The following is a 14,513-nucleotide window of genomic DNA, read 5'->3' on the forward strand; positions in this document are numbered from 1 at the left end:
GATTTAACTAGGGCTCTTTTGTGTTTGAAAATAATTTATTAGAATTTTACTGGAAGAAATAGCCTCCAGGGATCTTTTAACTCCACCATCTGGCTGGGTTTCCTTGAGTGTGTCAAAGAGAAAAAGGACCTGAAGAATGACAGCGTCATAGTTAAGTTCTATTTGCCCTGGTTCTCAGAGAGCAAATAAGGAAGAGGGGAGGTGTATCTATCCATCTATCTATCTATAGATCTTCAGAAGCATGGTCTTCAGAAGCCAGAAGATCATCAATCAGCCAATTTTAGGACAATATTTACCAAATAAAGACCTTCTCACAGAACAGAGAGAAACCCTATATAAACCACCTTCCAACGTAAGAAAAAGATCTCTGATGTAACTTAATTTTACCCTTAGTAACAGACTGCTTAGAAGTAAGAAGACTGTTCATCTTCTGATCCAAAACAGAACAGAGGAGAAGCTAGAAAAGGTCAAAGCAGAAACTGTCACTTCTACAAAGTAGGGAAGGGTTCCACAGTTTTAGAAGTACATGCATGAGAGGAAAAATATCTTGACTTACTTTTTGGTGAGCCGAGGGTCCAGAGGAGGGTGCTGTGCTCCATACACGGGCTGGATGCTAAAAGCAAGAAAAAAAAGGAAGACACAAGTTGTCAGGAAGGTAGATATGTTGGGTGAGTACCGCCTGCATCACAATGTTGGAAGGGACTCTACGAAACAGGTGATCTCCAAGAACAACTATGCCCAAGCCAAAAGACAGCAACCTACTCTTTAAAAAAAAAAATTCATCTTCTTCCCTGGTGAGGTTTCAGCACCCTATGCAATTATCAGCAAGTTCTATCTGTAAAGGCAGCATGGGAAGGCTTACAGTTGGACAGAATACAGTTCAAATGCAGGTTGTGGCATCCAGTATAAACTTTCACTAAATTACCTGACCACTTTCAACATGCTTTCTTATCTGCAAAACTGGAATATCGCCTACCCCAAAGGACCACTTGGACTACACGACAGGGAAGCAGTACCACAGATCAAGAGAGGAGTGACCCAAGGGGTTCTCACAACTGTTGGCAGGGGTATAAACTGATATAACCACTATGAAAAAGTTTGGCTATGTTGAGGAAGAACAAAATATGCATACCCTAAGACTAAAGATACATATATATATATATATGTCTTTAGAAAAACAAAGATATGTGAATCAGGAAACACATATAAAAGTGTTCATAATCTCAGATCTGCAAATGACACCACCCTATGGCAGAAAACGAAGAACTAAAGAGCCTCTTGATGAAAGTGAAAGAGGAGAGCAAAAAAACTGGCTTAAACCCCAACATTCAGAAAAGTAAGATCATGGCATCCAATTCCATCACTTCATGGCAAATAGATGGGGAAACCATGGAAACAGTGAGAGACTTTATTTTTTGAGGCTACAAAATCACTGCAGATGGTGGCTGCAGCCATGAAATTAAAAGATGTTTGCTCCTTGGAAGAAAAGCTATGACCCATCTAGACAGCATATTAAAAAGCAGAGACATACTTCGCCAACAAAGGTCAGTCTAGTCAAGGCTATGATTTTTCTAGTAGTCATGCATGTATGTGAGAGTTGGACTATAAAGAAAGCTGAGCGCCAAAAGAATTGATCCTTTTGAACTGTGGTGAGGGAGAAGACTCTTGAGAGTCCCTTGGACTACAAGGAGATCCAACCAGTCCATACTAAAGGAAATCAGTCCTGAATATTCATTGGAAGGACTGATGTTGAAGCTGAGACTTTGATGTTGAAGCTGAATCCAATACTTTGGCCACCTGATGTGAAGAACTCACTCATTTGAAAAGACACTGATGCTGGGAAAGATTGAAGGTGGAAAGAGAAGGGGATGACAGAGGATGAGATGGTTGGATGGCATTACGGACTCAATGGGCATGAGTTTGAGTAAACTCCGAGAGCTGGTGATGGACAAGGAGTCCTGATGTGCTGCAGTTCATGGGGTCACAGAGTTGGACACGACTGAGTGACTGAACTGAACTGATAGCATTATCGATCCTTTTAGCTCCAAATTAGAAATAACCCAACTATCTATCAACAGAGAAATAAAACTTTCATGTGTCCATATAATAAAACACTTTACAGCAATGTAAATAAATGGAGTAAGGTTGCAAGTAATGTGAATGGATCTTACAAATGTCACATTGAACAAAAAAAACAAGCAAAGAATAAAAGAGTAAATACTGTATGATTCTATTTATACATACTTCACAAACTGGCAAAAATGATTTCTATCGCTTAGGGCTCATCCATACTAGTAACACAATAAAGGAAGCACAGAGTGATTAACATAAAAGGATGTGGTTATCTCCTGGGGGAGAAGGAAGGAGGTGTGATTGAAAGCAGACATGGGGGCTTCCGGGGCGTTCACTTTCTGATTATTTATCAAGTTTATCAAGTTACCATACCTCACAATTGTCTTATGTACTTTTTCTACAGTAGTTCACAGTTTTAAAAAAATGAAAAAAAAGAGTGACCTGAAATAATTGTATACTAAGCCAAACTGTGGCTTAAGTACAAAGGCAACAGAAAAGCATGCTTCAGCATGTAAGAACTCAGGGAATCTGGTTTCCTTGCTTCCTTCCTGAAGAAACTACTAGAGGCAAAACTTCAGTTGATAATACAATAATTGGAGACACTATGGCAAAAGGCTAGTGGTGGACAAGAATCCACCTGCCAGTGTAGGCGACATGGGTTCGATCCCTGTTCTGCAAAGACTCCACATGCTTCCCCATGCCCTGGCGCAACGAAGCCAGCGCGCCACAACCACTGAGCCCAAGCTCTAGAGCTGGCGAATCCCAACTACTGAGCACACACACTGCAACTACTGGAGCCCACCCGCCCACCTAGAACCTGGACTCTGCAACAAAAGGCCCTGCACCACAGCTAAAGAGCAGCCCCCCACATAGAACGAAGACCCGGTGCAGACAAAAGTAAATAAGTACGTAAATTTTCAAAACTTTGTGAAGACTGAGCCTTAAATTTGAGGCTTTCTGGTTGCAGAAGAGAATGCAAAAATAATGTAACTGGCAAATGTTAAAGTGGGATGGAGGAGAAGTGGACTGAAATAAGTAGACTGATTTTCCTCATCTTTTACTGACAAGGCTCAAAAGACACTTATAACTGGCAGTTCAAGTAACATATAGGTATGTCGTTGTTGCTGTTGAGTCTCCCAGTCATGTTTGACTCTTTGTGACCCCATGGACTGCAGCATACCAGGCCTCCCTGTCCCTCATCAGCTCCTGAAGTTTGCCCAAGTTCATGTCCACTTGCACTGGTGATGCCATTCAGCCATCTTGTTCTTTGATGCCCTAATATACAGGTATGTTTAAAGATATTTATAAACATTTAAAGATAAATATAAATATAAAATATATTTAAATAAATATTTAAAGATATTTATTTTAAAATGAAACTAAGAAAAACAACTATAATCAACTAAAAGCAGGTGGGAAGGAGGCAGAAAATAATACTAATGTCATCATTACTCATGGTAGGGTGTCAACAGACACTGTCTGAGGACACATGGTATAAAGTTACACACAATCACTATAATAAAAAGATAACTTTCAAATCATCAGAACCTACACCAGAATATACCCACCTCCCAAAGCAAGTACAGTCCTGATAGTGAAAGTTTTTTAAAAGAAAATATTAAAAATAGAACTAAAACCAAATATATCTGTCACTTCAATAAATATATATGGGTCGAACTTATCTATTAAAAGAAAAGGGATTATTATCAATGGGACTGGTAAAATCAACTACAGCACATCTGTTAAAAAGAATGCGGTAATTCTATATCCACTGACATGAAACACTCATTGAAAAAAAGATGCAGAATTATACGCAAAGTAATAACTCCATTTTGTGTAAAAATCTTTAAAATAAAATATATCCACCTACTTACATATGATTATGTTTATGTATTTACAGTGCATTTCTGAAAGAACACATAAGACTCAGAAGCAGTGGTATGGAAGTGGAACCGATGATTGGAGGGCCCTGGGGCAGAGACTAAGTTTTCAGTGCAAACCTTTTTATACCTTTCGTTAGTACTGTATACATGATCATCTGTCTAAGAAATAAATTAAGCAATCTTAAGAGCACTGGGAGGAGAAGGCAATGGCACCCCACTCCAGCACTCTTGCCTGGAAAATCCCATGGACAGAGGAGCCTGGTGGGCCACAGTCCATGCGGTCGCTAAGAGTCAGACACGACTGAGCGACTTCACTTTCACTTTTCACTTCGATGCATTGGAGAAGGACATGGCAACCCACTCCAGTGTTCTTGCCTGGAGAATCCCAGGCACGGGGGAGCCTGGTGGGCTGCCGTCTATGGGGTGGCACAGAGTCGGACACGGCTGAAGCGACTTAGCAGCAGCAGCAGCAGCAAGAGCACTGGGAAGTTTAAATGGGATAAAGTGTAAAAAGTCCTTCAGCACAATTCCTACAGGTAGTTAAGCAATAATAGCAGGTGATGAGGTAAATGCTGCCTGGCACACACTCAGTGCTTAAGAAATGTTGGTTTTCTTCCTCCCCTCGATCTTTGTAATTTATTTCTTACTAACATTTAGAAAACAGAACAAGTAGGTTTACCAAGTACCTCTGACATAAAGTACTTTGACATAAAGATGGGATCCTAAAGTTGCTTTCAAATAAAAATGTAGTCAATCTGATCATTTTCACATTGATTTCTAAGATTCCAAAGGGAATATTCATGTATAAATCTTTAGCTATGAGTAGGGCCCTGACCTTTTTAGTAGTAAGATTTCTGAACATCTATGGAAGGTTGTTAAGTAATCTGTAAACAAACCATCACATGTACTACCACAGAAATACAAACAATGCTACGTGAATGTGTTTACAGTTTCCCAGGCAGAGGAAAAGAAGAGAGAAAAGAAGGATTAAAGAATACAGGAAAGTTTGGCTTAGAGAGAGAAAGCTTAGACAAAACAAAAAGCACAAACTAGAAAACCCAAAGGGCCTCTGATTCGTATTTCAGCATTTGCAAATACTCTTAAGATGAGTACACTTGAACTAAGTCCATAAGCTTCTATGTTAGCAAAATATAAAGATCAGAGAATAAACTCTGCAGGAAGATATTAATGGGAAGGTTGGGTTGGGTGACAGTAGCAGAATAAGAAAGAATCCTTAGATTCTTTCCATAAGAGCGTATTACCACCTGCCAGTAATAAAGCAGGAAAAAAAGCAATCCTAATGGTGCAGGTTCATGAGCTAAACGCCATCAATAATCACCCAGGAAAACGACCTTAACATCACTGTAGACTATTTTTTCAAAGACGTCAGCCCAGAGTGCTGGCATAGCCAGAAAGGCCAAGATAAACGATGGACTTTATCAGCAAAGGTATCAGAGCCTAAACTGAACTTGTTTCTGAACTAAAACCATAATGTATCTGTTAAGATTTTTAATGAACATATTCCCTATCTAAACCATAATGTGTCTGTACCTGGAACACTCTGGATAATTTATCCGTTTACTGAATCTCAAAAAGGAGAGGCAAGAAGTCAGAAAAGGGAGAGAAGGCCAGATGACTGAATGAAGACAAACGGAAAGAGCCTGGTGATTAAGGTGCTCAACTTCCGGGCATGTGCAATTCACCTACCAACCTGTGCGATACGCTTCTACTAGACCCAAACTCCACTCTAGAGCAGGCCGGCCTCCACACACCCTAACCTCAAACACTGAGCCGGGCTCTTCTCCCCATTTCATTTTAAAAATCTTACCCATCCTGAAACATCCCTTCAAACGCTACACCCTCTGCCCCATGAGACTTTCTCTGCGCCTATCTATCCCCAGCATCCACTAACCCATGCCTTTGCTGACTCCCTAAAACACAGAAATTGAAGCTTACACTGCTTTTAAAGAATAAACTATTTTTTTAAGTAAACTAGATTTAGAGCATAATATAAAGTATAGCCAGGTAGGTGCTAAACACCTACGTAAGAAATAAGACATTATGGAGTCGAAACCCCAGCACAACCCTTCTCAGGAAACCACTGAGTCTGGCATTTTTCATCCTCATTTTTGTTTTTATATGTCCTATGCATGTATCCTGAAACAATATAGAGTACTGTTCTGCATGTTTGAAAAACTTCATATAAATGGCATCACACCGTATTTACAACTTACTTTGATGCTAAATCATAAATGCTACTTTAAATCTTACTGAATGTCATGGCTGGCTGGCTGATTTCTCCAACACACATTTAAAAAACATTTGCTTTACCACAAGAGTAAAAGGCATTTAACTCACATTTTCAAAAACAAAGAAAAGTATAGAGAAAGATATAACAACCACGAACCCATCACTCTGACTTAACAAATAATTAACGCCGGTCACATTTCTTTTTCTTTTTAAGAAAATAAAGTGTTAAAGAGACTTCTGAAGTTCCAGTTGCAGTCCCCAGGCCCGTTCCCCCCGCCTCCCCAAAGAGATACCCACTATCCTGAAGTGGATACAAAATCCTTCCCATCTGTTTTCATACTTTTACATATATTCATGTATCCATAAACATGCAATATCTTTTTTTATGTTTTAAAACTTTTACATGAAAGACTGCACACGATACATACCGGTCTACATCTTGCTTTTCTCACTCAACAGTGTGTTTCCACCCAGCTCCGCTTTCCAGTTTTTCTGATTACAAAAGTAACATATGCTTAAGTGGAAAAACCAGAAAGACAGTAACACTGAGCATCCTCTCCATGGGGAAGCTGAGCTGCCGAGTCCTTTCAGAGTCTACAGCGCAGTGGTGGGGCCATGTCTTTTTCTGTAGTCCCCTCACCACCTGGCAGAGCATGACACACACCAGCAGGCACTCAAAAATACTCCGTGAGTCAAGCCTGGAACGATGAAGAACCCAGGTCTCTGTTTAAGCTGACTCCTGTCTAGCTATACCTAAAAATGAAGAGGGATTCACACTGTATCTCAGAGAAACCAAACTGCATATACGGAGAAAAGAAGGCCACGGGCTGTGCCACAACAAAGGAAAAAATGAAGCAAAAGTCTGGGTCAACCTCCATTGTTACCTTCAATAAACCAACACCGCAGAACGTGTTGGCATAGCTGGTGTATGTAGCTGGAACAGTGCAAGAAGCTTGATAGGAAAAAAGATCAACAGGTGTTTGTTCAGCACTGGCAGAGGAGCTAAAGCAAACATGGGAACAGAGCTATCCACTCTGGAGCCAAACACGCTGGCACTCAACGCAGGGTCACACGCTCACTCGATGGAAGTCTTCCAGAACTGGGGATCCACGCTGCTGCGGTGATAATTTAGTATCTCCTAGTCACTGACTTAATCAGTAAAGCATTTCCAAGCTAAGAATAGGTTGTAATGTACCTGCCCAGACAGGCTGGGACCATTACACTGAGTCTACTATCAGGTTCTTTAAAGTTACGAAAAACGACCAAATGACAGAGAAGGTTTCAGTTAAAAATCTACAGGCTCCTAAGTAATTCAAGGAATCAGACACTTCTCAGAGTCACTGGATATTAAAAGAGCTCCTTGACTTTAATAACACACGTGCATGTGTGCTAAGTCACTTCAGTTGTGTCTGACTCTTTGCGACCTTATGGACTGTGGCCCACCAGGCTCCTCTGTCCATGGGATTCTCCAGCAAGAATACTGGAGTCAGTTGCCATGCCCTCCTCCAGGGGATCTTCTGACTCAGGGATTGAGCACCCATCTGTTATGTCTCCTGCACTGGCAGGCAGGTTCTTTACCACTAGCACCACCTGGGAAGCCCACTTTTCCTTAAAAAGAGGGAGAAGCCCTTCCCAGAAAGACTGGGGATGAGACTGTGGGGAATTAGCCCAGCTTTGGCTCACATTTGTCTCTCCTATTCCAAGTCTCATCCATACTTTCACTGGAAGCATCTACATCCTTGAACCAGATGAGGTGCTTGGACAGGGTTATTTTAATCTTAGCAGAGACTGAGGGAAGGGGTAGGCAGCAGCAGAGTGCGGACCAGGAGTCAAGAAATTTGCAGTGTGCTTTGGGGCTACTTTTCCCTCTTTGGCCTCAGTTTCCTCAATCAGCAGCGCTCTCAGGGTCGAATTATAACATTCTATAATTTCGTGACACTCAGACGTGTGGTGGGGCCAGAAATTCACCACTTTCCAAAGCACAAGATAGAAAAACTTACCTTCAGAGCTCCCCGCCCACCCCCAAGCTATTCTTATCTATCAATCATACCTCTGTGACTGACAGGGCAGAAAAGAAACATCCGGTGACATGAGGTGGAGTTGCCAAGTGTAACACTCAACTTCAGAACCAGTAAGAACCTCAGAGCTCACTTAATCTAGATTTCATTTCATAGATAAGGAAATTGAGCATGGAATAGTTAGCACGTTGTCCTAAACTGCGGCTCTTTCTGAGGATGGGACACCACAATCTTACCTGACCACCTAAGCCAGAAACCTGAGGGTGATATCCCTTTAGCCCCCCTTTCTCCCTTACTCCCCAAGTCCAGTGATTTACCAAGTCCTCTAGGTATTCCCAAACTTGTCCTTTATTGTCATTACCCTAGTCGAAGACCTCATGGCCTGTCCCTGTACTAACTGCAGCAGACTCTTAACTACAGCTGATTTGAACAACGGGGGTAAGGGGCACCGACTCCACTCACAGCCCAACCCAGGGATCGGACCCAGGTCTCCCGCATTGCAGGTGGATTCTTTACCAGCTGAGCCACCAGGGAAGCCCCCACTCACAGCAGGGAGACCAATGAGGAAGGAGGTACAGCAGTGGTCCAGGCAAGAGAGGACTCAGTTTGATTCTGAAAGTAGGGAGTAAAAGTGATGAGAACTGCTCATATTCAGGATATAATCTGACAAGCCAACACAGAACCTGCCAATGAATCGGATGTAGCAGGAAGAGAAAGAGAATGAAAGACATTAGGATTTTTGGTCTGAGGGAATTGGTGAATGGCTGGACTATTTACGTGAGACTGGACAGAGTAGATCTGCAGGAGTGGGCAAATGTGGAAATCAAGAGTTCTGTGTGGATGTGTTAACGTAAGAGATGCTATTAGACAGCAAAACAGAGATGCATTAATTGTTCAGTATCCAGGGACTTCCCTGGCAGTGCAGTGGTTAAGACTCCATGCTCAAGTTTGATCCCTGATCCGGGAACTGAGAATCCTACAGGCCACATGATATGGCCAAAAAAATTGTTCAGTATCCACTGGGGAAAAGCATCCAGCATCAGAAATCGGGTTTCTTTCAATCTAATTCAAGGCTCTCTACTCAGTGGTTCTCAAAGTGCAGCTCCCAGATTAGCAGGAGTGGTATCCTTTAGGAACTTCTCAGAAATTCCATGTCTGGTGCTCCACCCTAGATGGACGGAATTAGAAACTCGGAAGTGGGGCTTGGCAATCTATGTTTTAACAAGCCCCTCCAGGTGATTCATTAAAGTTTGAGACGCACTGCTCAAAACCATACTGCTCATTGCTAATGAACCCCTGACAGTCGCAGTGACCCTGCATTAGGCTCTTATGTGCTCCCATAAACCCTCCACCTAATCAACAACAGGCAGTATTTTTTCCACCCAGGACTCACTGCGGGGCTCCAGACACACCACTAATCAAAGTTCTTCAATTTGAGTTTCTGAAACTAGAGCAAGGAGGAGAAACAAATAAAAATAGAAGCTACTGTAATCACAACTAGCATTTTCATAATGGCTAATGTTATTGAGTACCTTCTATGTACTTTCCATGAATTACCTCATTTAATTCTCATTAACAGCCTTATAAGGTAGACACACTGTCCTCATTTTACAGGAGGAAACTAAGGCACCAAGAGGTTAAGTAACTTGCCCAAGGTCACACAGAAAGTGGCAGAGCTGAGATTTGAAACCAGGTTCCAGAGCTTGCATTCTTTTCCATTTTTTCTCCCTTTTTGGAGATATCATTGACACATAAGCTTGTGTAAGTTTAAGATGTACATTCTGTTGGTTCAGTACACTTACAGTCTCTCTCTGAAGTTTGGTCCACAGTTGGTTGAATTTGTGGATGGATACAAACTCCATAGATATCGAGGGTCAACTGTACCACCACCTCATATAAAGGACTTGAACATCTGCAGATCTTGGTACCCAAGGGGGTCCTGGAACCAATTCCCCCCAGATGCTGAGGGACAGCTCTACTGCAGTATGATTACTACTGTCACACTGGCTAACACTTCTATCATGTCACATAATTAACATTTCTTCTTTGTGTTAAGAACAATTAAGTTCTAGTCTCCTAGCAACTTTGAAGATTATAATACAGTGTTGTTGACTATAATCACTATGCTGTCCATTATCTCTCCAGAACTTATTTATCTACTAGTTTCAAGTTTCCAGAGCCTGTATTTTTAACCACGTGGTACATACTGCCTCCTGTCTTCCTAGGCATCCACACAAGGACCATTTGATATATTAAGCACATGGGGCTCTTATGAATAACAGAGAGCACTTATAAAGATGTTTAATTCCATCAAATTACTATATGAAGCAATTCTACATATAATCAAAGGAATGGAAAACACATACTTTCACACAAAAAACCTGCACACGGATTTCACAGTTTTATTCATAAGAGCCCAAAAGTGGAAACAACTCTAACGTCCATCACCTAATGAATGGATAAACAAAGTGAGGTACATGCAGACAAGAAATATTATTCAGCCATAAAAGGAATGAAATACTGATACATGCCACAACAAGAATAAGCCTTGAAAACACTATACCTAAAAGAAACCAGTCACAAAAGGCCTCTTACTACATTACTCCATTTATACAAAATGTTCAGAATAGGTAAATCCATATAAACAAAAAGATCAGTGGTTGCCAAGGGCCAGAGGGAGGTGGGGAGGGGGAGTGACTACTAATGGATATGAGGTTTCTTTGGGGGTGATGAAAATACTCTGAAATTAGTGTTGATGGTTGCACAAAACCATTTATACTCTAGATGAATGTACTAAATACCACCAAATTACACACTTCAAAAGAGATATGTGAATTATCTCAATAAAGCTGTTATTTTACAGAAGGATGTTTAATTTGTTTTGAACTTGAGGCTATTTTACTACATAAAATTCCTATTTGCTGTAATTAAGGTTGCTGGATCATGATCAAAGAAACTGAAAGTCATCTGCTATCGTTTTGAATTTTTACCTTTCAATTTGCAAAGGGGAAGCTAGTCTCACTTTTAAGTTGCCATGGACCTAGACAGTTATCTGTGTCATTTCTCCACCCAGACAGTTTTTCTTCACTATACCCGAAAGAGTACAAATGCAAAAGTTCTATTCTTGAGAAAATGTACTAATATTCTCCTTACACCAAAGCACCTTCTCTCTAAAAGAATTTTGATTTTCTCCCATAACCAAGGGCTCCTAGGGCTTCTTGCTAAAAGCGCATAGTTGAACAATATTTCTCTTCAACAAGCAAGGTACTAAACACCATTATGAATCATGGCAACACTTTAATGTCTTAAGATAAATAATGAACATAAATACCTCTTATTGGAATAAGGATCAGAGAAGTAGTCTTTTAAATGTATACTTTCTCTAATAATAACAGAAATACTTAGTATTTATTGAGCAACTATAAATAAACATTGTTTTAGGTGCTTTACAAATAGGATGTTTAATTCAATCCACACTGGAATCTTGAAGAAAGTATTTTTATCCTCTTTTCACAGATAAGGAAACTGAGGCTTAAAGAGATTAATTCTCCTTGATCACACAGATAACACTCCAATAATAATCCAAAGCTTTCAGAACTCAAATGTTCTCTCCTCTATCCTTTCATATTCCTCTTCAAAATGAAAAAGGAAGCCACAAACTTAAAGAAACTGAAAAGATCCCTCTTCCTATCTCACAAAAAATAGTGCTCTGCAAAAAAGATGACTGCTTCTACAATCCAAAAGAGGAAATACAGAAAATAAAAACTGTTAGTAACAATCAGCAGTTGGTAGGCACAAAAAGATTATGCCATATCCCACATATCAAATACTGCTTCCTGATTTAACAGTTTTCCTATAGATCTAACTTTTGATGTCAAAATTTAATGATCTCACCATGGAAAACCCTGGAGAACAGCAGTTAGCAAGACTGGAGAGCTCCCTAGACCAGGAAGGAAAAGGAATCAGTAGGCAGGAAGTAGTGCCTATCTAAAAACATAAAAGTCTTTAGCATTAACACTGTTATTCCACAACATTTCAATCTGAAGTTATTTCTGAATTCCCTCACGCTATTTTTTTACTATATTAAGAAAAACTGATCCCTGACTGTCTAACAGGATCCTATCAATAAATAAGTCCACCACATAGCCACCACTGACCCTGATTTCTCTCTTGCTATTGATAAAACAAACCAAAAAAGCTACAGGTTTAAAGGGTTATCCCTTTATCAGTCAGCCAGGAAGGGTAGCACATGGGGTACAATCAATCATGAATTTCATCGTCAAACAGACTGTGGCTGGCCGAAATCTTAAATTTAAGATTGAAACATACACTCCTCCTTTTACTTCTCAGCACTACCCCCAAACAAATTCAAACTATAAACCAATAGTAGACTGATGAATGGACAATTGTTAAAGAGTCTCAACGTATACCAAAAAGGGGTGGGACGGGAGTGGAGATTATCTTAGAAATAATCTGTTCTCCACCTAAACAACTCTAGAATGAAAGAATTTAATGCATTTGCACAAGAAGCATTACCAGGCAGAGGAGAAGAGGCCACTGGGGTATGACAAATCCTTAGAAAATGCTAAAGAAATCATCTCGATTCTAAGTTATCCTGTAATAGTTCCTAATGGGAAAGGACCAACTCAAGATATCTTAAAGTGAGGTCGAGTTGCAGAATTTTCCTCACTTTTCTTATCCCCCCGCCCCCCCCACCCCGCCCCCCGGCAGACGGTCTCAAGCTCCCACCAGAACCTCTCTAGGAGTCCAGGAGAAATATTCGTACGTGCAGGGGCGGGGGGCAAGTGAAGGGGCCATCCTCGTGCAAACAACCACCTGTGCGTGGTGAAGACCCCTGCCCTCTCAAGAAGGAGTTCTTCTTAAAGTGAGAAGCAGCTCTGAGGACAGCCTTCCAAACCCAGAACCGACACTGATTACTCACTCAACTCCACTGTCCCCTATGCGCGGACTCCGGCCACCTCCCGGCTGAGGGAAGCCCCTCAAGAGCCCGACGCCCCAGGACCCGGGTCTGGTCCCACACCCAACCATCTCCAAAGCTCGCCGCCCACTCCTTTGCCTGACAGCCGTCCTGCCGCCACCAGGCAGTCCCAGCTCCCCCCGCCCCACGCCCAGGTTCTCCAAACCAGCATTCTTGGATCGCTGGCGCCCCAGGCCCGCGGGAATTAGGGCTTAGGATTTAGAAGGGTTTGATCCAATCTCCTCTTCCTCTCAGCGTCCTGGGCTCACCTCCCCGGCAGCTTGGCGCTCCTCTTCCAAAACTGCTTGCTATTCTCGGCGGCCATTGCTCCGGCCCGGGGAAGGCTTTGTAGGCGGGCCAGGGGCTACCCAGCGAAATGCCCCCAGGACCCCGCAATCGCAGGGCCAGCTCAGGCCGCTTCCCCGCTGCGGGTCACCCGCTCCCAGCTCCCGGGGGCGCCATCTTGGATGTGGGCACCCCCCCAACCCAGCGCCGCTGCCATTGGTGGGCTGCGCAGGCTGTGGGAGACGGACCAATCGGGAGCCAGAATCCTGCAGGCCGCTGAAGCCGAACAGTGACGTCAGGGGCTGGGCACACAGGTGAACCGAGAAGGCGGAGCTTGGACGAGGTGGGAGGCGGGGCTGAAAGTTCTTTCTCCTGGGCCGGGGAAGAAGCAGGTAAAGAAAGGGACCTATGGGAAGAAGGAGAAGGTGCTGTTTTCTTTGGGGGTGATGAGGTTATTGAGTCAAATATTTTTTGAAAAGAGCATATATATTTATGTATATAAATCTTTGACCTAAATATAAGGGCCCATGTATTGGTTGCTGCCCATTTTTAACATCTCCCAATTCAATGACACTCTGGTTATTATCCTTCCCACTCCCCTCGTTCCGTTCGGAATCTGATTTTTTCAATCGGTGGAGGAAAATCAATAACTGACCCGACGGTCCAGAGTTGCTAACTGTTCAACACAACACGTGACTAACGGTTGGTTCATAAGAGCCTCTCTCTCCTCAGATAATTGATCCCCGTGAAAGGACTTGTGCCATGCTTGAAATTCAGATGATCAAATCTCTGTTTCAACCAATAACCGTCACTTTCGGACCAAGAGAACTTAATGCGGACAAACTGTTCAGGAAATAATCTTCTTTTATCTGTCCAATTCAGACCGCCAATGGACATCTTTAATCCCTTATTAATCTACTATAAATCTTCACCCTTGATTTTATTTTCGATCTAGTTTTGACTCAGAATGAGATTTAATATTAGCATTTTGAATCCTTTGAAAGTCTTGTCAGTGTTTTTGCCCTT

The 14,513-nt window shown here is 41.9% G+C and overlaps 1 protein-coding gene across 1 annotated transcript in view; it reads right to left on the bottom strand.

Moving 5' to 3' along the window:
* The window catches only part of TBC1D22B (TBC1 domain family member 22B), a 68,562-nt gene extending 54,919 nt beyond the window's left edge, over positions 1–13,643 (bottom strand). Inside the window, exons 1-2 of the mRNA XM_052648008.1 lie at positions 13,472–13,643; positions 557–613 (exon numbers count right to left, since the gene is read on the bottom strand). Of these exons, the coding sequence (XP_052503968.1) occupies positions 557–613; positions 13,472–13,527 (113 nt within the window). The 5' untranslated portion in view covers positions 13,528–13,643. The remainder of the gene's footprint in view (positions 1–556; positions 614–13,471) is intronic.
* Between the last annotated feature and the right edge of the window lie 870 nt (positions 13,644–14,513).

The sequence above is a fragment of the Budorcas taxicolor genome, chromosome 11, assembly GCF_023091745.1.
Source record: "Budorcas taxicolor isolate Tak-1 chromosome 11, Takin1.1, whole genome shotgun sequence".
Taxonomy (NCBI): Eukaryota; Metazoa; Chordata; class Mammalia; order Artiodactyla; family Bovidae; genus Budorcas; species Budorcas taxicolor.